The following is a 26,725-nucleotide window of genomic DNA, read 5'->3' as shown; positions in this document are numbered from 1 at the left end:
TAGTGCACAGGTGGATGTGGTTTCGGGCAGCCATGTGGTGCACTAAACTCTGGCCGCCCAAATGGTTGCTAACACTCTCCGGGATACATTAAGAGGCCTTCAGACTTAACCAAGAGGGATTCTTAGTATAACCAATCTAACCCAGGCATCTCTCTTTCATCCTGCAGGAGGAGTACATCAGGAACATGGAGCCTGGTGAATTAGTTGTATGCCTCACAGCATACAGAGAGAGAAGACGAAGGAGGAGAGAGTGACGGAGTTACCTGGCTGCGCAGAGGGAGAAGCATCACCCTCTGGAAGAAGGGGCGGCTGGGGCACCTGCAGATACCACTGAAGAGTCACAGTGAGCTGTCACTGGTCGGCACCTAGCTAGAGCCAGGGTTTACAGACACTACATCACCTTCCTGCAGATGACAGAGAACCCATGTCGCTGAAGACTGTGCATATCTAGGGAGCTGGTCAGTCACCTCAGCCAGCTGCTGCAGGATTTGGTGCCATGGGGAAATGGAGGGCAACCACTGCCAGTGGCTGTGAAAGTGACAGCTGTGCTCAATTTCTATCCCATTGGCTCCTTTCAGTGCTCCACAGGTGACCTCTGTGGGACATCACAAGCCTCCACCCACAAATACATCCATGGGGTCACAGATGCCACCTTTGCCTCCAATGAGGAGGGTGTCAATGGGCATAAGGGTGAAATGATTCTCGAAGGCGATGATGAAGGCGATGGAGCCATTGTACTGGCCTTACAAGGCAGGCATGCTCGGTAGGCCCTCATAGCGGCTTGATTTGTGGAGGATGATGATGACATGCAGTGAGGAGACACCATAGAGAATTCCATCTGTGAATGTTTGACCCAGTCTGGCTGACGATAGCACACATATATTCTGTGATAAAGTTCCTTTCATAGGGATGAAAGGCGGGCCGAACAGTCTCTCGATGGCAGGAGGATGATGCTGAGATCCAGTGAGGACACTCCATAGATCTTCACATAGTCTCTGAGAATGTCTGACTCCTGTCTGGCCAAGGGCAGGTCGCTTGTGTTCTGTGATCAGGGTCATATCATGGAGATGCAGCCATGAAACTATAAATGCACCTGATCCTTTGTCTGCCTTCAGCACCTGAGCCCTTCAGGAGCACAGCATCACTGGTCACAGATGCTGAAGTGATGGGGGCCAGCTCCAACTTAAAGGTGCTGAGAGCACACAGAGAGAATAACGGAACTCTGTGACGCCTGCCCACCACATTCTGACATCAATGACCAGCACCATCGAGGTGCAGGCATCAGTAATGTGTCCAGGGAGTGTGAGGCTGGACCATGACTTTACTCTGAAGGCTGCACAGAGCACAAAGAAGAGGCCCTGGAGTTAGACACCTGCCTTTATCTTGTGCAGAAAGTTTTCACATCTGAGTGACACGAAAACTGATCGTTAGAATGAGGAGCCATAGGCAGGGAGACACTCTTGGGAGTTTATTTACAGCAGTGAACATTATGTACAAGTTTTTAACATCCATACTCAGGCTGTGCAACTACATCTTCTTAACCTTCCTAACCCTGTTGTATGTCTTGGTGCTCCTCCAACATCCACAGCGAAGGTGGAGGCAGCCTGCTGACTGCTACGCCCTGTCTGTGATAACATTGGCAGGCGTCCTAGGGAGGTCGCCGGCCTGCTTTCAAGGCCCTGCTGTGTGGCAGTGGCACCCTCCTGGAACTGTGGAGCTGGAGCTGCTGAGGCCACAGGAAAAGGGGATTTGGATTAGCCAGACCCTCCTGGAGTCACCTGGATGGATGGACCAGGATGTCGAGCTGCTGGTCCTCCTCCCTATAGGTGTCCAACAGTCCTTGGCTAACCCCTTGAGGGGAAGGAGTAGTTGAAGTGAGATCGAGCTGCCTGGCACCCTCTTGTGTACACACTGTTGGAGGCCAAATATGGCATCAGCGATGGAGTTCAGCCTGCGCAGCAATGCAGGAACGATGTCCTGGACCAAGATCTCCATGGTGACCACCATTCTACCAATGTTGACCTTGGTGTGTTGGCATGTTGGCACTATCACCTCAGTCTGAATGTGGAGGGACTCCTCCATTGTGCCTTGCAATCTGAGGAGTGCCGCGGACATCCCTTCCTGATGTTTCCAAGCTCGCTTTTGCAGCTCCAGCAACTGAGATCTGATCAAGTCCAGAGGTTCTTCATCTGACTCAGACTCAGCAAATCTCTGGTCGCCAGCAGTCCTCCAAGTGCCAGAGATCTGGGAACTCCCTGTCGCCTCCTGCTGCATATCAAACAGTGCGATGTGCTCACCAAATTGTGACCCCAAAAATATTCTAAAGCTCGGTCCCACCGAGGTGTGTGTCTCTGCAATGGTGGAGGGTGTGGGTGAGCGCTGTAACGGGACTTCAGAGAGGGTGCCTTCAGATTCTTTTTCAGAGGTTTCTTCGGGGCTTGATTGGAGGCCCTGGGCCATAAGCTTGTCTCCCAGATGTGCCTGCAGAAGCAAGGGGAGATAATTAGTGCATGGCAGTGGCCTGTGAAACAGGACACATCACTCACAGCATGGTTGTCTGATGGATATTGCACAGCTGGATCCTCACTTAGTAGAGCAGCGCCGACCTCACCTGGTCCAGATCATCGCCAACCAGCTGGATGGCACTGTTTTCAAAGTCCATTAGGACCTCGATTTCAGGCATTCCTCCACCAGTCTGCATCCTGTCCCTCTTGTTGTGTGCCAGATTATCCTGCATGAAATCAAATGGAGAGAGAGTAAGCGGGATGCCTGCCAGGCCAGATTATAAGCATGCCTGGCATGTGTAGTAAGTGGCCCCATGGACAGGATGAGTACAATGAAGGTGTGTGTGAGAGAGTGAATGGTGATGTCCTTGAACGGACAATGAGCGAGGTCCCTCTGAATGTGTGCTGGGTTTTTGAGTGTGTGAGTTAAGAGTGGACAGTAGAGTAACTTACCCTGACAGAACGGAGGACATCATTCACCCTTTTGTGGCACTGGTTGGCTGTCCTCTTTTGAAGGGCATTGGCACTGACCACCGCTGCCACTGCCTCCCAAGCCGGGTTAGTGATGTGCTGCCCACCCTGCGGCTGGAGCGGGAGTAGAGCACATCATGGCATGTTTCCACTGCATCCGAAAGGTGTTCGAGGGATGTGTCACGAAACGTGTGGCCTGCAACCCTTTTGCCTTTTGGGGCCAAGTGGTCGTGGCGTCTGGAATGATGAAATGGCTAGGTGAGGCATGGCAGGCAAATGAGAGCCCACCCACCATTGAAACAGCGTGTTTCCCAGAAATGCATGATTAATGAGGCAGGATTGGGATTGGCAAAAACCCACCATTGCGGCCGGTGGGAAAAACATACTTTTTCCCATCTGCACCACACCTAATGGAAATCTGGGACGCTTACACCCATGGTGATAAGGCTTTGTTGCAGAGTAGATATTGTAAATATATTGTAGTGAGAAGCAGCAAACAGTAGAGTCTTCAGACTTGCTGACCAAGCAAACACAAACATTTTTGCAAACCATTCAGTCTTTGTCCTCTGGCTTCTTAAAGGATGTGTCGCACAGAGGCACCTGAGGGCTCCAACACTTCTCACTAACAGTGAAGAATTATTTTGTACAATTATGCCAGTTGGTTGCTCAGGAATAATTTGTTCTTTCTATTGTGTGACATTACTGATAAAATAGAATCCAATTGCGCCCCCTCTATGAAATAATGGAGCTGAACTTCCACAGAGTGGAAATTCCAATGGGACTGCCACTTCACTCCTCCTCTCCTTCACTGAAATCCAGACAATCCTTTGACACCAGACTTTCTGACTCAGACTGGGTGGGCACTGCGCTCCTGAGAGATTCAGTTGAGGGCTAAGGAGTTGGATGGAGGAAGGCCGTGCTCCCTTTTTTACGTCACTAGATGCCGTTAATCATGTTGGTTTAAAGCCCCAGCCACTCTCAAACCAGGGAGAAGCTGGGTTTGTAAGGTAAATGGGCAGATTTGGGGAGGGGCTTGGGTATCTTTAATTGTCAGTGTTAGGGTTGTCAGGGGCTTGGATTAGACGGTCAGTGCTAAGGGTGGGGAGGTGGGGGTTGGGTGGTCAGGGTGGGGTGTTCATTCAGGGGTGGTCGGTCAAGGGGTGCACTCGAGGAGGCTGAAGTTAGGGGTGGGAAGTGGGGATGGTGCAGGCTTGGGGTGTGTATTCGAGCAGCTGCTATCAAAGGGAGTTAAGTCGGGGGTGCAGTCAGGGGTGGGGAGGGTGCTGTTGGGGGGAGTGTGCAATCACGGGGAGTGCACAAGCATGGTGTGGTGTGCTGTTGATGAGTGCAGTCAGTGTGGTAGTATCGGGGGGGTGAAGTTGGGGGTGGTTTAGTTAGGGTGTCCTGTGGGGGTTGGGTGGTGGGAGTATGGATGTCTCATGAGGCTTCAGAGGGGTAGCCAGGGTGATGGGGGGGCTCGAAGGGTTTGGGGGTATTTGGGGAGCTAGGGGGTCACTTGGGAGTGTGGAGGATGATCCCGTGTGAGTCAGAGTGGTGTGGTGGGGGCTGGGTGTAGTCAGGGGCCCGAAGGAGTTTGGGGAGGGTCAGAACAATAGTTACCCAGGAGCTAGAAGTGGCCTAAATTTTTTGGGTAACTATTGTTGTATGACAGTTGGAACCATCCAAAAGTCAGAGTATTGGATGGTTCCCAGTGCAGGGCAATTGCCCATTGGAAGTCTGAACTTCCTGGGCAATTGCCATGCAATCTTTTCCTGGGAACTGCCTGGGGAGTTCTCCAGAGCATGTTTGGGGTACCCACCAGTTACACTGCCCTGGAGCTCAGAGGTTATGGGCACCCAGATGGGAGAAAGTCTTCTACTTCTATAGAAAGGAAAAGATCTTGTGCCGTTTAATTGGGTTGCAAGTATTGAATCTTTCCCCCAAATATGAATTTCCTATCAGCGTGTTGATATGTTGCAATGTGCAGGACATGTCATTGAGGGCTGAGGCAGTCAGAGATATCAATGTGTACACACCTTAAACCAGCTTATATTTCAGCTCTTTCCTGGACTCGAACTCAAGTTCTGTCGAAGGGTCATGAGGACTCGAAACGTCAACTCTTTTCTTCTCCGCCAATGCTGCCAGACCTGCTGAGTTTTTCCAGGTAATTATGATAGGCAAGGTATTGGCAATCCCCTCAGTCACAGCAGACATGGACCGGTATCCTCAGTACCAAGTGGAGAACATTGGGTTAATCCGAGAGAACGAGTCCCTCTGGTACTACCCCATAGACATGCATGCCAAATGCAAGAATGAGCTCATACACGGGCTATCAATGAGTGGGTGCAGGAAAGGTAAACTCACGATTTGCCCCCATCCAGTCAGAACGGTGGGGGCTGGACGAACGCGGATACAACCTAACGGAGGGTTGTATGTTAGAAATTACTCACAGAGAAAACCATCACACCTGCTCAGGATACAAGGGAAAGGGGAAATACTGTGTGACAACTACTGAGTGGTCATACACATACAAGACCCTACATTGCAACATCACCACCCCCAACCTCTGCTTTAAACCTGGCTCCCAGTTACTATCGGACACACGCGAATGGTGTACATCCAACAAAGGGGTCAAGTCTCAGTCATCACCACCAACACACTCCATGATACCTTGGAACAGTATGAGGAAGCTAAGCAGGCCCCAAATTACCACCTTCCCGAAAGTCTCACAAAGATTAAAGGTGACTTATGAAAGGTGATGAAACAGCATCACATGTTACAGGCAGTGTTTAAACGGCTAATCAATGATACAGAAGAGCAATTCAGAGATCTGACATGGTGGGAGTAAGTGTGGGACTGGGGGCTGAATGTGGATATACACCCCTGGATAAGAATAATCTCTCATATACTCGTCGCAGTGCAGCTAGTGTTAGCATTGGCGTGAGGAATTGCAGCAAGTCGCATCTGTAAGAAGGAAGCCCTTAGGCATAGGACAAAAATAATGTTAAAGGAGCCACAGCGGCTGCTGGGACAGGAAACAATATTAATGTTGTAGGGTCCCAGCCTCCCGTCTTGCTGGCTGCGCACCATCAGAATGACAGGAATCTTGGGCATTAGTAAGCTTAAAAACTTGGGGAGAGGGCCGGGTGATGCCATGGCCCATAGGACTTGCTCAGATCGGTACCACTGGAGCCATGACAGAACCATCGGACACAGATTAATTGGCTAGCTTCACCTAATGGTTACGCACCCAAAAGGGGGGATTGAAGATGCATATAATTTGGAATTATTTTAAAGTGCTAGCCAGGACCAGCAGCTCGGGCACCAAAGCAAACATAGACAATCACAGCCTTACGTGAAAGCTAAAAACCTGTACAAAAGGCTAAGCTGTAAATTTGCAATTAGGAAATGGGAGACACACACAGGGGGGGACACAGGATATCTCAATCATTATAGGATGTGATTGCACTGGAGGGGGCGCAGAGGAGATTCACCAGGATGTTGCCTTGGCTGAAACATTTAAGTTGTGAAGAGACGTTGGATAGACTTGGGTTGTTCTCATTGGAGCAGAGAAGTCTGAGGGGTGACCTGATCGAGGTGTACAAGATTATGAGGGGCATGGACAGGGTAGATAGGGAGCAGCTGTTCCCCTTAATTGAAGGGTCAGTCACAAGAGGACATAAGTTCATGGTGAGGGGCAGGAGGTTTAGAGGATATGTGAGGAAACACTTTTTTACCTAGAGGGTGGTGACGGTCTAGAATGCACTGCCTGGAAGGGAAGTGGAGGCGGGTTGCCTCACATCCTTTAAAAAAAGGATCTGGATGAACACTTGGCATATCATAACATTCACAGCTATGGGCCAAGTGCTGGTAAATGGAATTAGGTAAGCAGGTCAGGTGTTTCTCACGTGTCAGTGCAGACTTGATGGGCCAAATGGCCTCATCTGCACTGTGATTCTGTGAAATGGGGAAGGCCATTTCACACTGTCTGGATGGCTACTTCCAGTCAGCCCCTGTAAATCTTTTGTCCAGAACAAACATACATTCTTTGCTATCTCCCAAAAGGACAATGCTTAGTCTCTGCACTGCAATTACTATACTAGAACACAATTATCAGTGCACCGGGGGGCTCATTGTGCTGTGGCCTTTGTATAACTAATACCATTAAGCTGTAACTGATAGTAAAAAATAAATAGATGCTGCTCATTTGAACTTCTGTTGAGAAGCACCTGGATTGCCCAGCGTTTGCTCCCAGCATATGTAATAAAGGAACTACTTGAATCTGGACTCCGCGAGTTGAAATTTTTTACCAGAGTATTCCTCAGACCTTTCACCTGGAAAGGAGAACACAGGCTGAAAGTTCTGAAAGAGAAGTTTAGGACTGATATCAGGGTGTTCTTTTCACAGAAAGAATGCTGAACACCTGGGATAGATTCCCAGATAATAGAGACTAAAATATTGGAATCAACTGAATATTGCCATTGGAGGGTTGTAGATGAATCCTTAATCAAAGAAAAGAAATGCTCTAATGGAGCTACTGGTAAACCATGAAGAACCAAGTAAGTTAACATTTTAAATTTTAATCTAAGCAAACTTGGTAATAATCAATTTACTTTTTTTTTTAAAACAAATTTAAAATGTTATCCTTGTTATGAAGGTAGCTTTTATTACATTGGTTTCTGTGTACAGATCACATAAAACAGAAATACTCTTAGCTCTGATTGAATGAAGTACTGCTATGAATCTGTTCATTTCCGAATGCAAGACCACCAATGGCTTTATAGTTGCTAAAATGTCTTTACATCACTATTTGTTCTTCCCACTTAAGTTGTCATGTAAAAGTTCGTCATGTAAAAGTTCAGGTACAGGCTGCACTTGTCTCCCTCATTCTTACTTATTTCTACAAGTTTTTTTATTCTTAAATGCAATGTGTTTATGTTCCTAAAGGTTGTTTCTAACTCATCCTGCATCATTGATGAAAGCAAATGTTTATTGCTCCTCAGTAACAATTAGAAAATGGAAAACAACTGATGAAATATGCAAACTAGATTAAACAGTGTTTGTTTACAAGAACGAGGATTTATTGCCTTGCAGGGAAGGTGCACACAGAGGTTTGAAGGATGTGAATCAAACTGCTTTCTGCTGCATTTCTAACGATACTGGGAGCTCAGTTCTTGGCAAATTATAGTAAGCAACTTGTCCAGAGCGCAGTGGGCAGCAGGACTGAACTCACCCAGGTGGCAGGCCACGGTTACCAAGATACATGTAGCAAATGTCTGTAAAAAAAAGAGAAAATGAATTGGAAACAACGTTCCCTCTATTTTTGTGGAGTTCCTGATTTGGAGTGTGTACCCCAGGTGGCGTATTGGTTGGAAGCTGTTCCTCATTCTTTAAAAAAGAGAAATGAATAGCGGACGTTTATACTTTTACCGCCGTAAATTTGTGTACAGGCCTGAAGTATTTACAGACTGACATTTCAATTGGAAATGCAGCAATCGAAATGTCCAATTACAGTTCTGATCAACAGAGTTTGGTCAGATGGACACCAGGAAGAATCTGTGAAGTGGATACGTACCGGGAAGTTATGAGGATCCACCAGAAGAACATGGCCATGTTTGACGGCAAGCGGTTCCAGGTGAGTATGCAGATCATCCAAGTGCCCAATCGCTTTGGCCACAGCTCCGAGTACTTTAGCACCGTGGACTCTGACCCGAGGGCCGGCAGCACTGTAGTCAGTGAACTCACTGAAATAAATCTTGGATGCAGGATGAGTTGCAAACAACCTTTAGGAACATAAAACAAACCATTATTCCATTTTTGAAACCTACAATACCTAGCCCAATCCAAACCCAGTATCCCAATTCTAATATTTAAAGTTTCTTCCGGAATACAAGCAAAAGGAATCTCAGGAAGATTCATGTTAGCTCGTATTAAAACCACCAAACGCTGCTTTAGGAAGTTGTTGCTTTTATGTAGAAATTTGTTTCATCTACCTCTAGATTCTAGAACAAAATAAATCAAATATTCATCATCACAGATTCCCGTCAAAAATGGATCGAACAGAATACAAATCTAACTAAATTACCTGGCCAAAGATTCTGCACCGAAAGCTTCCGCATGCTGCGACAAAACCTTGCCGACCTCAGCGAGCGCAGTCCGGTCGGCTGCAGTGAATTGTTTGCTTGGCATTGTTACTGCTCTCGTTACTCTTCCAGTCTTAACACTTTCGAGCTGTCCGTAGTCGGTTTTCGCCTGTTTTTATTGCATTTCTCCGAGGCCCGCCCTCCAGTCCCCATTTATCTGATTGGCTGCTGGTCTCCTTTTCGTTTTGTTGGATTTATTGCAAATGCAATGATAAGATGCAACATCGAGTGAGAAAGAACCAATGATCAATTCCATTTGCAACTGTTAACAAAGATAGCCCGAGTTTGAGAAATGCTACCAAACTCCACCTTCTGCATATTTCATTTGAAACAAGTTTCAATGGTTTAAATTATTGAGTTAATAAATATACTATAATAGACCAATATAAATACGGCATGTATAGCAAAACAGATGGTAGGCAGTTAGTGTGAGTTAGTGCAAATTGTAAGGTGAATAATTAATTGCAATCAGAGGACATAAAATGTCTGGATTACTACCTCCGCAGCAAACACTGCTGAGCACCACTGGACATATTCACTTTTACTTACTGTCAAAATAGAATAATATTCTTAACTTACAACCCCTTTTAGTTTGTTGTGAGCCAATCTTTTTGTGGTATCCTCATTGTTAAAGAGGAAACTTGTTAGAAACACAATTATTTTGTGGTAAATGTCACCGATTGCTTCAAACAAAATAGACACACAACTCTTCATTACACTGGCCTAAAATGTCACTTTTATTGCTGTATTTCATTTTAATGCCTGTTGATCAGCGAACGTTAAATACCACATCATTTCTCTTTTACTTCAGTTGATTCATCTGCTCTTTCTAGACTGTGTTCAGCCACAATATTAGAAGATGCTAAATTACCAAAGGGCAGTGTCAAACAGCATCCATCACACAGCTTGATGTTAACATTATAGGTAATGCTCACTCTCTGCCTAACTAATTATGAGGAGAGTATCTTGAAATATTAAAGAGCAGTAAAATATTCTACAAATAATCTCTAAGAAGGAATGATTAAATACCAGGTGGCTCCTCTTGAGGAATGATACTGAGTTACCAGCAGGTTATTGGATAAGCTTGGATGCTGAACAAAGACTTCTCATTTGTGTTTACAAAAGAGAAGGATATTTGGGAGGAGATAAATCCTGAATTGGTTAGAAGTGAAGAGAGAACATGGTCATTTCTCATCTAACAATTCCTAAAACCCATCTGGATTGTTTTCTATGATCTAGGAAGTTGTACGATATAATGATATTCGACAATTCATATTAATCAATCTCTACCCACAACGCACAAAGACATGAGCTGAGGAAAAACCCTGTGGTGGAAAGGGGTGGGAAGCAAAGTCCAAAATCACTTTTTTTCTGCCAAGCATTCTATACTTACCCCATTACTTTTCAAATTACTCACATATTGGATCCCAACATCTAATTTCTGAAATTGATAAATCTAGTTTTACATTTGAATGAATGAATTCTAACAGCTTGCAGCATTTCATTGAAGAGTCTCTTCCATTGAATTAATCACTCACTCACTGAAATGTTATTTCTGCAGATTAATTTGGAAATTACCCCCTTTCAAGCCCGGACTGTCCTCCGGTTCTGCAAAAGATGAAATTACTTGTCATTGTCTAGATGATCTCCCATAGAAATATAGAAATATTTCTGGTACAGAAGGAGTGCCACAATTTGGCCCATTGTGTCGATGCCAGCCAAAACAGCGCTATTCAGTCTAATCCCACTCCTGGTCCATAACCTTGTAGGTTCCGGCTCATCAAGTACACATCGAAGTATATTTTAAATGTATTGGTGTTTGCTGCCTCTAACCAGCCTTTCAGGTAGAAAGTTCTAGAACCCCCCCCCTCTGAGTGAACAAGTACTTTCTCAACTCCTGTGTATTTCTTCTAACAGTTATTTTAAGTCAATTCCTTTTGGCTATTGATCCTTTTGCTAAAAGAAAATGGTCCCTTTAAAATCAGCAATATCACCTCACAACCCTTAAGTGTCCACATGCCCCATTTATATCATAGTTCTTCATAATTTCTCCCCTCAGTCATGCCAATGGTAGATATTCACTTTATGAAAAGTCTTAGAGAAGTTAGTTGGACAAGTAACTCAGTCAAGTCACCTCTTTATTTTCACAGCTTAAATGAAAACAGTTTCAATTTTTTAAATTTTGTATTTGTATTTCCTGCTGCCAGACGTTGTTGCATCCAAATGAATCTGCCTCAACATCCTTCCTATAATATGGAGCCCAAAAATGTGCACCGTGTGCCAACAGCAGTCTCCCTAAGATTCGGTGCAGATTTACCATGAGATTGCGACTCTTGTAGTCTGTACCTTGGCATGAAAAGGTAAAGTAATTCAGGGTTTAAAGTTTTTGTGCTGCTTTAAATGTCTTATGAGTGTTAGTGCCCAGACCAGGCTACTCTTTGACCTCACCCATCTTCCTTCCCATCAAAGTCCATGTATTACTTTTCCTTTTTAACCATTCTGTATCACTGCACACTTACATACACTGAACTCCATCTGCCATTTTGTTGCTCATTCCACCATTTTATCACAATCCATTGGCAGATTTCTTTGGTTCTTCCAATTATTTGTTGTACCTTATATTTTAGAATTATCCAGAGAGCTGCACAGCCCTTACTCTTTCAAGGTGATGTCCTCAGATAATTTCTGGAATAAGTGTTGATAGATTATTGTTGAAGACTTGATCAAATGTTTCAGATGCCTACCAATGTATTTAAAAATCTTCTTCAAACCTCCAGCTGCAGTGCAACATTTAACCTTTAAATTGTGCTCAAAATCCACAGCCAGTTTACTCCCAAACAGCTGGTTGCTGTTAGTTGAAGTGTTGGCCACCATGGTGCCACACAGCCTCTTTAATGAGCACAGGTGGCCATCATGTGCCTAATACATGAAGGAGACCATAAAGTATTTCAATCAAGCCTTAAGTTTTTTTGCTTAATTTAAAGTGGACTTTGCTGAACCAATGGATGGCAGCTACAGGTCATATGATTCACAGGTTGGGTACAGTTTCCGGAAATTTCCAGCAACAGTTACAGGACAAACACTTAATCCTCATCCCTGCAGAATCTCACACCTCTCATTGTGAGGACTCATTACAATCAATGAAACCAGGGACTTACAGACGATCTGTCTCCCCAGCCTAGTACTATCTCAAAGAGAGAGCCATCGAAACTCCTCAGGGGAATAATGGATTTTAAGCAGAGACATAGAAACTGCTTTTTAGCCTACAACTGTCTCATTAATGGGCAACATCGCATTACCTAAGCTTCTGGCCTTTGGAAAGTTTTAATATTACTTTTCTAGACTCACAGCTCAGTCTGCTGTTTAACCTCCAGCCTGGAAACACCACTGCAGAGCTCCAGGCTGACCAGCCATCTGCATCAAGTCTAACCACTTCGAAACCTATTTCTCTGGGAGATTCCTGCCATTGGCTACTGAACGGACCAGGGCCTGGATTTTAAGGCCTCATCATGGTGGGGATGGGGCCATTAAGTGTGGGAATCCATTATAATTTCCATTGACTTCAGCGGGAATGTAAAATCCTGCTGCCGTACAATTCCACCCAAGAATTTGTATACAAACCTCATCTTGTTGACCCACCATGTCATGATCAGGGTCATAGCCCTGAATCACTTGCGGATATATTCAACTTTTAATAAGTTGGTTTTTTTTAAAAAAAGGATCTACAAACAAAAGCTGGTTGGGACTGTGAAGTAACCACTTGCTGGAAAATTCCCATGTGGCTTACTGGACCAACTAGTTCAGAGAGAACAGGATGTTGCACCTACTTCAGACAGAGGCACTTCAAAGGAAAAATTATAATGCTAAAACTGAACTGTAACCTCCTTTAGTTGCAGAGATAATGAAAAAATGATTATCATCTCAGCAGAAAGCACCTCTGGTTCAGTTATATCCCAGACTGTGGACATAAACTGAGTTGAAAAGAAAACAAATCTGGGTGAAAGACATGTTTGTTTTTTCCCTTCCCGGAATACACAAGGAAAGGGGTTTTAAAAAGCCACCTATGACCCTATTTTTGTGTACTAGTTTTGGTGTTGCAGGCCTGGTGTGCGAGGGTGTGCCATGAAGGTCACAGCTGAAGAACATCAATTAGACGTCCCTACGCTTGCAGGTAAAAAAAGTCCTCTCTCTCAGATTGCTGGAAGCAAATCACAAGTCAACAAAGCCACAATGGAAAAGGAAACAAGACAACTCCTTTCAGCTAACCTGCAGAAAGAATCTCCAAACCCACTGCTCAACTGCCAAAGTCAGTGCTACTGGAATCACCCAACTTAATAGGACAACTTTTCACCATCCACGCCTCATGGACAAGCCAAAGGACTGAGTTGTATATCCTTTTAACTTTTAGTTTTGGACTCAATTTCTCATTTCTAATCTGTATTTATGTGTGTTGCGTTTTTATTATTTTTTTCTCGTGTTTTGTAACTAACAAACTCACTCTTTCGTTGACTCAAGACAACCTGATTAAATTGACTCCTTTTAAAACATAAATACGTTTGGACTGGGAAAAGGTATCCGCGAGGGAAGGGATTCTTTTTAAATTAACCCTGTTGCGACCTACCGAGGGAGTTAAGTAAAGAAGGGGAGCCAGTTCACCCCTCCTCACACGAGAGCATAACAAATTGGGGTACCTTGGCAGGGGGACCTGTTGTAACAACCATAAACTTTAAGATAATTCTGCAACTCCTGCTTAAGCCAGCTGAATCCCCCTGAACTGTAACTCCTCTGTGAAGGATCCCCCACTGGACTCTGACTTTCTGGATTCTGACAACCACATGAACCAATATCCATATGTGTGGTTCTTTTTTATTCATTTATTCCTTGTTGTAAAAACTCCTCTTTCCTATCTTCTTATTGTGTGTGTGTATGAAGTTGCGACCATCGCCCGGGTTTGAATGTATGAATAAACAATACTTAAGACTTAACCCTAAAGAGAGTTTGTGTGAGTCACTTTAAATTGACATCACAAACAGGGTTTGGGGAAACATGCCACAGCCTATTTCAAAAATTAAAACACATCTGCTTATGAACAGATGGCAAGAAAAGTAAAGGAGTCCAGTTTGCCTCCCTTATGAAGACAACTTATGAAGTAACCGGATCCCAACCACTGGGTGGCCATTCTCAGCGTAAGCTTCAACTCCTTACCCGAGATAGCTTATGTCAAACCTTGCCAAATCAGCGTTTCGTTTTAAGACCTTATCTTGGTCACCTTGGAGTCTCTTTAGAATCCAAACTCTCCAGGGAAAATCATCCCCATTAACTTTTAACAATGAACAAGATGGAGACTTGGAAAAATTAGAGCTTTTGGTTTCAGGGATAACCGAGGTTTTAACAGCGCACTAAGTGACGTATACTGCTGCATGACCGCTGGGAAAATTAATGTTCCAGGTTTGGAGCCTCATTCTTTGAGAAGGAAATTAATCTTGCAGATTTGTTTAAGAAAAGGAAGTACCTTTATTAAACGGTTTCCTGTATTTAATATTTCCTCTTTAATCTCAAGCAAAGTTTTAAAAATTATGTTTATTATTTTTGTATTATTTTTGTATTATTCTTTATTTCACTTCCTGTGCAATGATTTAATTATAATTTATATTTCTTGCTTTTTATTTCTGCTTTGCAGCCCAAGTATCTCGGTGAGGATTCTTCGTTCTGCTGCTTGCCCTCCTCACAGATGCCACCATCCCCCGTAGAAGATGTTGAATTCAATTGATGCCAGAAGATAGAATGCTCCATGCTAACAATCCTGCTAAATGTCGGTGGGCAACTTTACATGAGGTGAATAATGAAAATAGTTCTTCACCACTGACAGCAAAATCGGGACCAATAATCAATAATGGGAGGAACTTCCTTAAATTTAATTTAAGCATAAAAAGATAAGGAGAAAATAATGAGACTATAGATAGAATAGTCTCAAACACCTGCTGGTTTCCACTCCAAGGTATTAAGAATTGTAGATGAGAAAATTGCAATTGTGATCTTTCAAAACTCTCTTGTTCCAGGAATTGTACCCTTGGCATTGTGCTCATGTCAGGTTATTGATTGAACATCTATGCTGTCATCCTGGTATCCCTGTGAACCATCACAGTGATGTAAACTTCAATGCCATTCTCTTGAGGGGTGACACTCATCCATTTGTGGCAGATTGACTACAGGAATGTGTGGCATAGGAGGACCAGACTTCCCAGCAGCCCACAGATGCATGATACAGGCAGCCCTGAGGACAGCAGCATGTGTCGCTAGCTGTCCACCTCAGAACATGCCTCTGGTGGATTGAGGAAACATTGTTAATGAACGGAGTGCAATGAGACATGGACCACATCAATCCCATGACACTCTTGTGGAGTGTAAGTAGGCAGCCACCCTTGTCTTCAAGTAGAACTTTGGAGGAGCACAGGAACGAGTAAAAATAAAGGCCCAGACAGGAGGTAGCACAGTGCTAAGAAGGAATAGGTTGATCGTGTGCACTTTGGAGTTCACTGTAATGAAAGAGGCTCTGCATTAACATCCTGCTTTATGACTGATGGAGATGAGAGGCCATTATGGAGTGCTAATATTTTCACTCAGGTGATGATGATTGACATAATCAAAGAGTACTGTGGTAGGATGGGGAATGGTTTGAAAGAATTATCTTTATTTGAAATTGGGGGAAATGTGGATCAGGCTTGAATTTCAAAAGTAGACTTTGTTCCACAGATGAGCTCAGTGATGATTTGTGCCGTGCTGCCTGTTGCACTAAATGCTGTGTGATTATCCTTTGCTCCAGCCTGTGGTGCTGCTACCCATCTATGCAAATGGGAAACAAGAGTGTGCCCATAATGATGCCAAGCCACAAGTTCAGAAAACCTGCTAGTTATCTGACCCTGAGAGGAGCTGTCAAGAGGTGCTGCAAGTATACAGCTAGGCAGGATAGGTACATTGATGATTGTGGCAGGGTTCCTCTCACCACAAACAGGAAAATGTCAAGTTTGTTTCCAATTTCTATTCCTCTGTTGCCATTGTATGGTCACCTCCGACTCTTCCCTTCCTCAATTTCTTCATTTCCATTTCAGAGGGTAGGCTATCAACCAATGTCTACTATAAACCCGCCAATTCCTATAGCTACTTTGATGACATTTTATCTCCCATCTTCTTCACCCTTTTTCATGTAAGTACCCAATTCCATTCTCTTAGTTTCTCCTCCACCACAATATCCACAGAGGTGGCAGCATAGTGGTAATGTCACAGGGCTAGTAATCCAGAGGCCCAAAGTAATGATTTGAAAACATGGATTCAAATCCCAGCACAGCAGCTGGTAGAACTTCAGTTCAATTAATAAATGAATCTGGAATCAAAAGCTAGTCTCAGTAATGGTGCCCATATCTATGAAACTTTCATCTATTGTTGTAAAATCCACTGATGCTCTTTATGGAAGGTCTGTGTGATTGACTCTTAACTGCCCTCTCATATGGTCTGGCAAGCCATTCAGTTTGTACCAAACTGCGACAGGAAAGTTGAACAACATGGACTGCAGTGGTTCACAAAAGTGGCTCATCACCCACTCCCAAGGGCACATAGGGATGGGGAACAATTGCTGGCATTACCGACAACACCTGCATCCCATGAAGGAATTTTTAAAAATCTCTTTTGACGATGGCACTTTGCATACCAGTGCTTCAAAATGTCTTCCTTTTTCCACAACAGGGACTCCCTCCCACCATGGTTGACAGGGCCCTCGACCATGTCCTTCTCACTCATGCATTTCTGCTCTCACCCCTTCCTTTCCCTCCTGTAAATCTGATCCTCACCTTTCACCCCACTACCCTCGGTATTCAAAGCATCATCCTCCATCATGTCTGCCATCACCAACAATACATCTTGCCCTCCTCTCCACTTTCAGCTTTCCTAATGGAACATTCCCTCTATGACACCCTGGTTCATTCCTCAATTACCCCCAAAACATCCTCTACTCCATTTCCCATGAGACCTTCTAGTGCTAGCACAGAAAGTGCAAGTCATGTCTTTTAGGCTGCCTCCCACCCTGTGCCTTCCCACCATTTAGTGTCCCAAACATTTCTTCCAGGTGAAACAGTGATTTATTTTCACTTCTTACAACTTAGTATACTGTATTTAATATTCATGATGCAGCCTCCTCTACCCTGGGGAGTCCAAATGCAGATTGGGTGACCTCTTTGATAAATATCTTCATTCAGTCCACAACCTTCCAGGCACATCATTTTAATTCTGTACCCTGCTCCCACTCGGACCTCCCTTTGCTTGGCCCCAATTGAGCCTTAAATGGGGTTTGAGGAACAGCAGTTCATCTTTCAATTAGGCACTTTGCAACCTCTGAGCTCAGCAATTCAGATCATAACCACTGCTCCTGATTTTTCAGACACTGGGTGCTGCAATGATTCTGCAGTAGCAATTTATACCTCCTCTGGGGCCATCTTTTACTTTTACACTTGTTCTATTAACATCCCCTTTCACCTCGCCATATCATCCCTTTTGTCTTTTAATCTCACCTGCCTTCTATTCTTTCACACGTCCTTTTGCTTGCTCCCACTTTCCGCCTTTGCCATCTTGAAACCTGCTACACTTCGAACCTTTGCTAATTCTGACAATGGTCATTAACCTAAAAATTTAACTTTGTTTCTATCTCCACCAATGCTCCCTGATACGCTGAACATTTGGAGAATTTTCTGCTTTTATAAAAAATGTTTCCAGTTTGATAGGACCAGGGGTCATAAGTTTAAACCATGCAAGAGTAGGGATAGGTTAGAAAGATGAGTCGATCTATCCTTGCGTTGTCATTTCCACATGGTGAGACCAAAATTGAACTGAGAAATGGTCAGTCATAGAGTCATAGAGGTCTACAGCACAGAAAAAGGCCCTTCAGCCCATCAAGTCTGCACTGGTCAAACAAGTACCTAACCATTCTAATCCCATTTTCCAGCACTAGGCCCAAAGCCTTGTATGCCATGGCATCGCAAGTGCACGTCCAAATACTCCTTAAATGTTATGAGAGTTTCTGCCTCTACCACCCTTTCAGGCAGTGAGTTCCAGATTCCCACCACCCTCTGGGTGAAAAAATTCTTCCTCACACCCCCTCTAAACCTCCTGCCCCTTACCTAAATCTATGCCCCCTGGTTATTGATCCCTCCACCAAGGGGAAACGTTCCTTCCTGTCTATCCTATCTATGGCCCTTGATTTTATGCACCTCAATCATGTCCCCGCTCAATCTCCTCTGCTCCAGGGAAAATAACCCCAGTCTATCCAATTTCTCCTCATAACTAAAACTCTCCAGCCCAGACAACATCCTGGTAAATCTCATATTTAGCTGTAACATCTGTTTTGCCCTCAATTTGTTACTTTATTTAATCAAGTTATTTTTAGTAACTCATGTAGATTAAGAACACTACAGTTACACTACACTCCCTCCCCAGTTTTATTACATACAAGTTCATTTTTATTAATTATAAAAGCAAAACACTGATGCTGAAAATCTGAAACAACAAACAGAAAATGCTGCAAATACTCAGTGAGTACAACTTCCACAATTTACCCTTTCAGAATCTTTCACACTTTATTGTCATATTCTTTTATCTTATCCAGAAGCTACAGCAAAATTGCCTTTACTTCTTTGAAATTCAGGGTGTGGGTCAACAGCAATATATTGGATCAAGAGATAGACTGGTTATCAAATGAATGCAGCGGTGCAGTCTGACTATACTATTCAGCTCCTAGAATTATTGTGAAATGCAGTTTTGCCTAGAAAGTTGTTTGTACATAATATTTTAAGTGACCAAAAGACAAATAACAATTTTTAATGTGACAAATATAATTCAAAACACATGCAACATTGACAACAAAATTTTTGAAATACAAAGTAGAAAATGGAAGAAGAACTTAATTAAAGATTGGAATGTTTGAAGTATGAATGACAAAATTCAGCATTCCTTTAATCAACTCTATATAGACCTTGGCATAACATGTAATTAATTAAGTTAGCTTATCATAGGGAAAATGCTAGAATCTATTATTGAAGAGTTTATAACAAGGCACTTCGAAAATCTCAGTGCAATTAGGCAGAATCAACATGGTTTTGTCAAACGGAAATCATGTTTAACTAATTTATTAGAGTACTTTGAGGAAGGAACAAACAATATGTATAAAGGGGGTCTGTAGATGTGGTGTGTATTTGGATTTCCATAAGGCATTTGACAAGGCCATATCAAAGGTTACAATACAAAATAAGAGCTCAGGGGGTAACATATTAGCATGGATAGAGGATTGGTATGCTAACAGGAAACAGAAAATAGGCACAAATGTGTCACTTTCAGGTTGGCAGGAAATGATGAATGGATTGCCACAGGGATCAGTTCTGGGGCTCAACTATTTACAGTCTATATCAGTGATTGGATGAAGGGACTGAGTGTACGGTTGCTAAATTTGCCGATGACGCAAAGATAGGTAGGGCAGTAAGTTGTGGAGAGGACATAAGGATTCTGCAAAGGGACATAGATAGGTTAAGTGAGTGGGCATAAATCTGGCAGATGGAGTATAATGTGGGAAAATGTGAACTTGTCCACTTTGGCAGGAAGAATAGAAAAGCAGCAGATGATTTAAACGGAGAGAGATTGCGGAACTCTGAGGTATAGAGGATGTCCTGGTACATGAATCACAAGAAGTTAGTATGTTGGTACAGCAAGTGATGGAATGTTGTTGTTTATTGGATGGGGAATGTAATATAAAAGGGAAGTTTTGTCCTTGTTTAACAACATTGATGCAACCACCTCCAGAGAACTGTATACAACTTTGGGCTCCTTATTTAAGAAAGGCTATAATTGCATTAGAACCTGTTCAAAGAAGATTCGCTTGACTGATTCCTGGGATGGAGGGGTTACCTTATGAAGAAAGGTTGGACAGGTTGGGCCTGTATCCATAGGAGTTCAGAAGAATGAGAGGCGATCTTATTGAGATGTATAGGATCCTGAGGGGACTTGACAAGGTGGATGCTGAAAGAATATTGCCCCTTCTGAGGGAGTTTAGAACTTGGGGGCACAGTTTAAAAATAAGGGATCTCCCATTTAAGATGGGGATAAGGAGAATTTTTTTCTCTGAGGGTTGTAAGCCTGTGGTATTCTCTTCTCCAGAGAGTGGTGGAGGCAGGGTCATTGAATATTTTTAAGGCTGAACTAGATAGATTCTTGACTCACAAGGGAGTCAAAGATTATCTGGGGTAGGCAGGAAAGTGGAGTTGAGGCCACAATCAGATCATGTTGAATGGTGGGGCAGGCTCGAGGGGCTGAATGGCCTATTCCTGCTCCTAACTTGTATATGTGTGTATGTATGTGAAATCAACCAACTAAATATCAACTTCAACACAGCAATGCACTGCCTGGTAGGGTGCCTCACATCCTTTAAAAACTACCTGGATGAGCACTTGGCACATCATTACATTCAAGGCTTTGGGCCAAGTGCTGGTAAATGGGATTAGGTAGGTAGGTCAGGTGTTCACATGTTGGTGCAGACTCGATGGGCCGAAGGGCCTCTTTTTCACTGTGTGATTATGTGATTCTGAATTTGGTATAAATATTCGAGTGTCTATTTACTTTTACTAATTAGATTCAAAGCAAAACTAGTCCTTCTTTCAATACCATTTGCAGTTGTTGATCCCACAGTATAAAACAATCCATTTTAAAAATGCCCATAAACCCAAATTCCTGATAGCTATGATGTAGTAGCAGGATACATAAATCGGGAAGTCATAGGAACGGCAAATAGAACCCAGGTGATAGGAGCAGGAGTAGACAACTTGGCCTGTCGAGTCTGCTCCACCACTCCATATGATCATGGCTGATCTTGGGCTTCAAATTCACATTCCAGGCTGCTCCTTATATCCCTTAATTCCCTGAGAAACCAGAAATCTACCCTAGCCATAAATGTATTCAACAATGGAGCATCTACCTCTGGGGTAAAGAATTCCAAAGATTCACAACCCTTTGAGTGAAGAAATTTCTCATCTCAGTTCTGTATGATTGTCCTCTTATCCTGAGACTGTGCGCCCATGTTTTAGATTCTCCAGCCAGTGGAAACAATCTCTCAGTGTCTACCCTGCTAAGCCATTTCAGTATTGTCTCCAATGAATTCAGCTGTCATTCTTCTAAACTCCACAGAATATAGAACCAAATTACTCAGCCTCTCATCCCAGGGACTAATGTAGTGAAAATTTGCTGTACTGCCTCCAATGCAAGCATATTCTTCCTTAAATATGGAGACCAAAATTGCACACAGTATTCCAAGTATGGTCTCACCAAAACTCTGTACAACTGTAGCAAAACTTCTTTATTCTTGTACTCCAATCCCCTTGTAAAAAAGGCCAACATATAATTTACCGTCCTAATTGCTTGCTGTACTTGGATACTAACTTTGTGTTCCTTGTTGCACACTCAAGTCTCTCTGAAGATCAACATTTATAAGTTTCGCGCCTTAAAAAAAAATGTTTTTCTTTTCTTATGATCAAAGTGAATAACCTCTCACTACCCCACATTTTACTCCATTTGCCATCTTGTTTCCTGTTCATGTAACCTGTTTCTTTCTAGCCTCTTTGTGTCCTCCCCACAGCTTACCTTTCCATCTAGCTGTGTATCATCAGCAACTTAGATACATTACTCTGTCTCTTCATTAATATAGATTGCAAATAGCTGAGGCCCCAGCACTGATCCTTGCAGCAATGCACGAATTACAACCTACCAACTTACAAATGCCCCATTTATGCCTACTCTTTGCTTCCTGTCCTTTAGGGAGAGATGGTATGTAGTTGTAATGTCACTGGACCAGTAATGCCCAGGCTAATGCTCCGGGTACATGGGTTCCAACCCCAGAATGGCAGCTGGTGGAATTTAAATTCAGTTAGTAAATCTCGAATATAAAGCAATGAACTGATTATTGTAAAGACCAACTGGTTCAATAATGTCCTTTAGGGGAGAGAAATCTGCCATCCTTGCCTAGTCTGGCCTACATGTGACTCCAGACCTGCAGTAGTGTGGTTAACTCGTAACTGCCTGCTGAAGTAAGTTCAAGGGCAATTAGGGATTGACAACAGATGCTGGCTTTGGGTAGTAATGCCCACATCGCATGAAAGAACAAAGAGGGGGAAAAGAATATCTATGTATGTTAAAGTATTACTCCCAGCTCTTTAAGAACTTATCTTGCATATTAACCTTTTGTGTGGCAGCTTAACGAATGCCTTTTGGACATACAGGTATACTACATCTACTGCTTCCCCTTTATCTACCCTACTCGCTACATCCTCAATAAACTCTAATAACTTTGTCAAACTTGATTTCCCTTTCATAATACTATGTTGACTTTGCCTGATCATACTATGATTTTCTAAGTGCATTAAGACTTTCTTCATAGCAGGTTCCAGTACTTTCCCGATGACTAATATCAGGCTAACTTGCCATATTTTCTCTCCTTTCTTGAATGGCAGCATTACATTTGCTAGGCAGTGGCATAGTGATATTATCACTGAACTAGAATTCCAGAGACCCAGGGTAATTCTCTGGTGACCTGGGTTCAAATCCTTCCACAGCAGATGGTGACATTTGAATTCAATAAAAATCTGGAATTAAAAGTCTGTTGATAACAATGAACCATTGTAGGCAGTCATTGAAAATCCATCTGGTTATCTAATGTCGTTTAGGGAAGGAAATCTGCTGTCCTTACCTGGTCTGGCCTACACATGACTCCAGACCCACAACAATGTAGGTGACTCTTAAATGCCCTCTGAACATGGGCAATAAATGCTGGCCTAGCCAGCAATGCTCACATCCCCTGAATGAATTTTTTTTTAAATCTCAGGAATTTTGGAAAATTATATCAGTGTATCCATTGACTCTGCGTCTACTTCTTTTAGAACCTTGGGTCTAGGCCATCAGGACATGTTGGAGTTTAGCCCCTTAAGATCTTCCAGTACTTTTTCTCTGCTGATACTAATTACCTTCATTTCCCCACTCTATTTAGCCCATAGATTACCCTCTATTTCTGGTATGCATCTTATGTCTTTTACTGTGAAGGCAGACCCAAAATATTTGATCAATGTCTCTGCCATTTCTTCAATCCCCATAATCATCTCTCCTGTCTTCTTTCAAGGGACCAAAGTTTACTTTAGCTACTCTCTTCCCTTTTATATACTTGTAAGAGCTGTTACAATCTGTTTTCATATTCCTGGCCAGTTTGCTCTCTATCTGTTTTTCCCTTTTTATCAACTTTTTGGTGGCCATTTGCTGGCTTCTAAAACACTCCCAATCCTAAACCTCATCTTTTAATCTAATATTATCCTCAACTCCCTGAGTAAGTCACAGATGAATTTTTCTTGCTGAGCTTTAGTTTTTAGTGGTATCTATTTTTGTTGAATATTTTGAATTGTTTCTTTAAATGCTTCCTACTGTTCATCTATGGCCATACCTTTTAGTCTATTTAGAAGTTAACCTTAGCCAGTTCTCCCCTCATACCTATGTAAGTGGCTTGGTTACGTTTATGATTCTGGTTTGTAATTGGAGTATGTCAAAAGGAACCTGGAATTCAATTGGAATTCCTAATGGATCTTTTGCAATGACATTACGATTACCCCTGCCTCATTACATAATACTAGGTGGGCAGGGTTGGCAGTGGGCCATCTCATTAAGGATGGGCAATAAATGCTGGCCTAGCCAGTGATGCCCACATGATATGAATAAATAAAATAAAATAGCTTTAGTCCTAGTTGGTTCCACACATATTGCTCCAGGAATCTGTCACAAAAATATTCTGCAAACTCATCTTCTAAACCACTCTTGCCAGTTTAATTGGCCCAGCCTTTATGAAGATTAAACTCCCTCACAATTATTACATTGGCTTTGTTTTCTGCTCTATTAATTTCTCATTTAATGCTCTGTCCAACAGTATAACTACTGTTGGAAGCCTATGAACTATTGCCACCAACATTTTTTGACTTTTGCTATTCCTAATCTCCAACCAAACTGATTCTATTTTATGATCAGCTGAGGCCAGATCCTTTCTCACTAATGTTTTTATGTCACCCTTTACTATCAGGGCTACCCTTTCTCCTTTACCACTCAATCTTTTTTTTTTACATGTTGTGTGCCTGGAATATTATTTTCCAAACCTTGGTCACTATGTAACTATGTTTCTGTGATAGCTATTAGATCTGAACCATTTATCTCTATTTGTGGCACCAGTTCATCTATCTTGCTTTGAGCATTTAGTTAAAAAATCTTTAAATTCATGTTTTTGCTGCTATTCCCTGCATGGACCTTACTCGCTGATGCAAAATTACTGTTACAATCTCTTCCCCTTCCTGTCCCACTCAGCCTATCTTTACCTGCGTCAATACACTGTTCTGTTTCTTTGATATTTCTCTTTGGATTTTTAAATATCCCTTCGCTCAACCCCTCTCTTTCCCCTCCCCCCCGCACAACCTTTAGTTTAAAACCCTAAGCATAGTCCTAGCCAAATGATTTACCAGGACACTGGTCCCAGCTCAGCTTAAGTGAAGCCCATCCCAATGGAATAGCTCTCTCTGTCCTGAGAACTGCCAGTGCCCCATGAATCAAAATCCCTTCTTCCCACACCATTCTTTGAGCCATGTGTTTTTGTCTAATCAGCTTGACATGCCAGTTCATGCATGGCTCAGGCAACAATGCAGATTGCCTGTGATGGCCTGTGTTTTTGTCTAATCAGCTTGATATGCCAGTTCATGCATGGCTCAGGCAACAATTTTGACTTGAACTCCTCAAACTCTTTCAACAGAACAACATTCCTAGTTCGACCCATGTCGTTGACTCCTACATGGGCCACGACAACAGGATCACCCCCCTTCCCACTCCAAGTTCATCTCCAGCTGTGAGGCGATGTCCCTAACCCTGGCACCAGGCCAGCAATACATTCTTTGGAGCTACGGCTGTGGCTACAGAGAACAGTATCTATCCCCCTGACTATACTGTCTCCTATCCAGGGCAGTTTTCTGAAGTATTGGCCCAAACTTTTGGATCAGAGTCGGAACTCCTGTGTCCACCGCTGATCAGACAGAAAAACACCCACTTACCTGGATATGTTGAAAAGGCTCCCACTTCCAATCCACGACGCAGAGGAACTCCCTCAGCACAGATTTCCTCACAGAGAACAGTGAAGAGAATCTATGCAGAAGACATACTCCCTTTTTATGGCACTAGCTGCCATAAGGTAAGTTTAAGGCTCAAATTTTCACCCCCGGGTCGGCTTCACAGAGTTGGGAAATTTCCATCATGGGGTTTTCAGTCATGGAGGGGTCAGGCTGAAAAACAAGTCGGGCCGGGTGACCATGAAATGAATGCACAGGCTGTTGGGTTTTGTGGTGGGCTGAGCGCAAGGCCTCCCCCTGTGTCCTAGCATTGTGTTCAAGTAAATAAGAAAATAATAATAAAATGAAAAACATCCCTCCAGCCATCACCCCCTCACCCCTTGTACATTCCCTAGGCCCAATACGTACGGGCCTATGCCAACCCATACCACCCACCCACACCCCATGGTCCCTCACACACCTATGCCAACTTAGTTCTCCTCTATCCACCCCCAATGGGCCTGCACACCTCTATGCCAACTTAGTGCCCCTCTATCCACCCCCAATGGGCCTACATACCTCTATGCCAACTTAGTGCCTCTCTACATGCCACACTTTTCCCTTACCCATGCCATGCCAACTCATCTAGTATACTTAGACAGTTCCTTGACAGCCGAGACAGTTTTTACATTTCCTGAACAGGTTTGACAGCTGGACATATCTTTAACAATTCATTGACAGTTGGATAGTTCCTTGACAGCTGTACGACTCTTTAACAGTTCATTGACAGTTGGGCAGTCCCTTGACAGTTGGACAGCTCTATAACAGTTCATTTACAGCCGGAGAGTTCCTTGAAAGTGGACAGCTCTTTAATAGTTCCTTGACAGCTGAACAATTCCTTGATAGCTAACAGCTATTTAACAGTTCCTTGATAGCTGGGCAGTTCTTTGCCAGCTGAGCTGTTCTTTAACAGTTGTTTGACAGCTGGACAATTCTTTGACAGCTAGACAGTTCTTTAACAGTTCCTTGACAGCTGGACAGGTATTTAACAGTTCTCTGGTAGTTGGACAGTTCTTTGAGAGCTGGACAGCTCTTTAACAGTTGCTGGACAGCTCCTTGATAGCTGGACATCCCTTTAACAGCTCCCTCACAGTTGGACAGCTCTTTAACAGTTCCTTGACAGCTTGACAGCTCTGTAACAGTTCCTTGACAGCTGGACACTCTTCAGCTCTTTAACAGTTCCCTGACAGCTGGACAGTTCTTTAATAGCTGGACAACTCTTTAACAGTTCCTTGAAAGCTGGTCAGTTCCTTGAGAACTGGACAGCTCTTTAACAGCTGCATAACTCTTTAACCATTCCCTGACAGCTGGACAGCTCCTTGGCAGCATGTCAATTCCATTGGGTTTGTGCATAAAAAGTGCATAAACATTTTTCCTTTTAATAATCCCAAAGAGTGCCTTA

General features: G+C 43.2%; 2 protein-coding genes across 2 annotated transcripts in view; one reads left to right on the top strand and one right to left on the bottom strand.

The window, feature by feature from the left end:
* The window catches only part of LOC121287789 (hemoglobin subunit beta-like), a 394,963-nt gene that overhangs the window by 8,582 nt on the left and 359,656 nt on the right, over positions 1 to 26,725 (top strand). The gene's annotated exons all lie outside the window — the stretch shown is intronic.
* Positions 8,035 to 9,222, bottom strand: LOC121287783 (hemoglobin subunit alpha-like). Its single transcript, XM_041205706.1, has 3 exons — positions 9,061 to 9,222; positions 8,551 to 8,758; positions 8,035 to 8,251 (listed from the first exon to the last, which is right to left on the bottom strand). Exons 1-3 carry the CDS (start codon positions 9,162 to 9,164, stop codon positions 8,126 to 8,128), a joined length of 438 nt encoding a protein of 145 aa, XP_041061640.1. The 5' UTR covers positions 9,165 to 9,222; the 3' UTR covers positions 8,035 to 8,125.

Source organism: Carcharodon carcharias, chromosome 15, assembly GCF_017639515.1.
Source record: "Carcharodon carcharias isolate sCarCar2 chromosome 15, sCarCar2.pri, whole genome shotgun sequence".
NCBI lineage: Eukaryota > Metazoa > Chordata > Chondrichthyes > Lamniformes > Lamnidae > Carcharodon > Carcharodon carcharias.
Note: the sequence above shows the minus strand (reverse complement) of the source record. Positions and strands in the feature narration are given on the sequence as shown.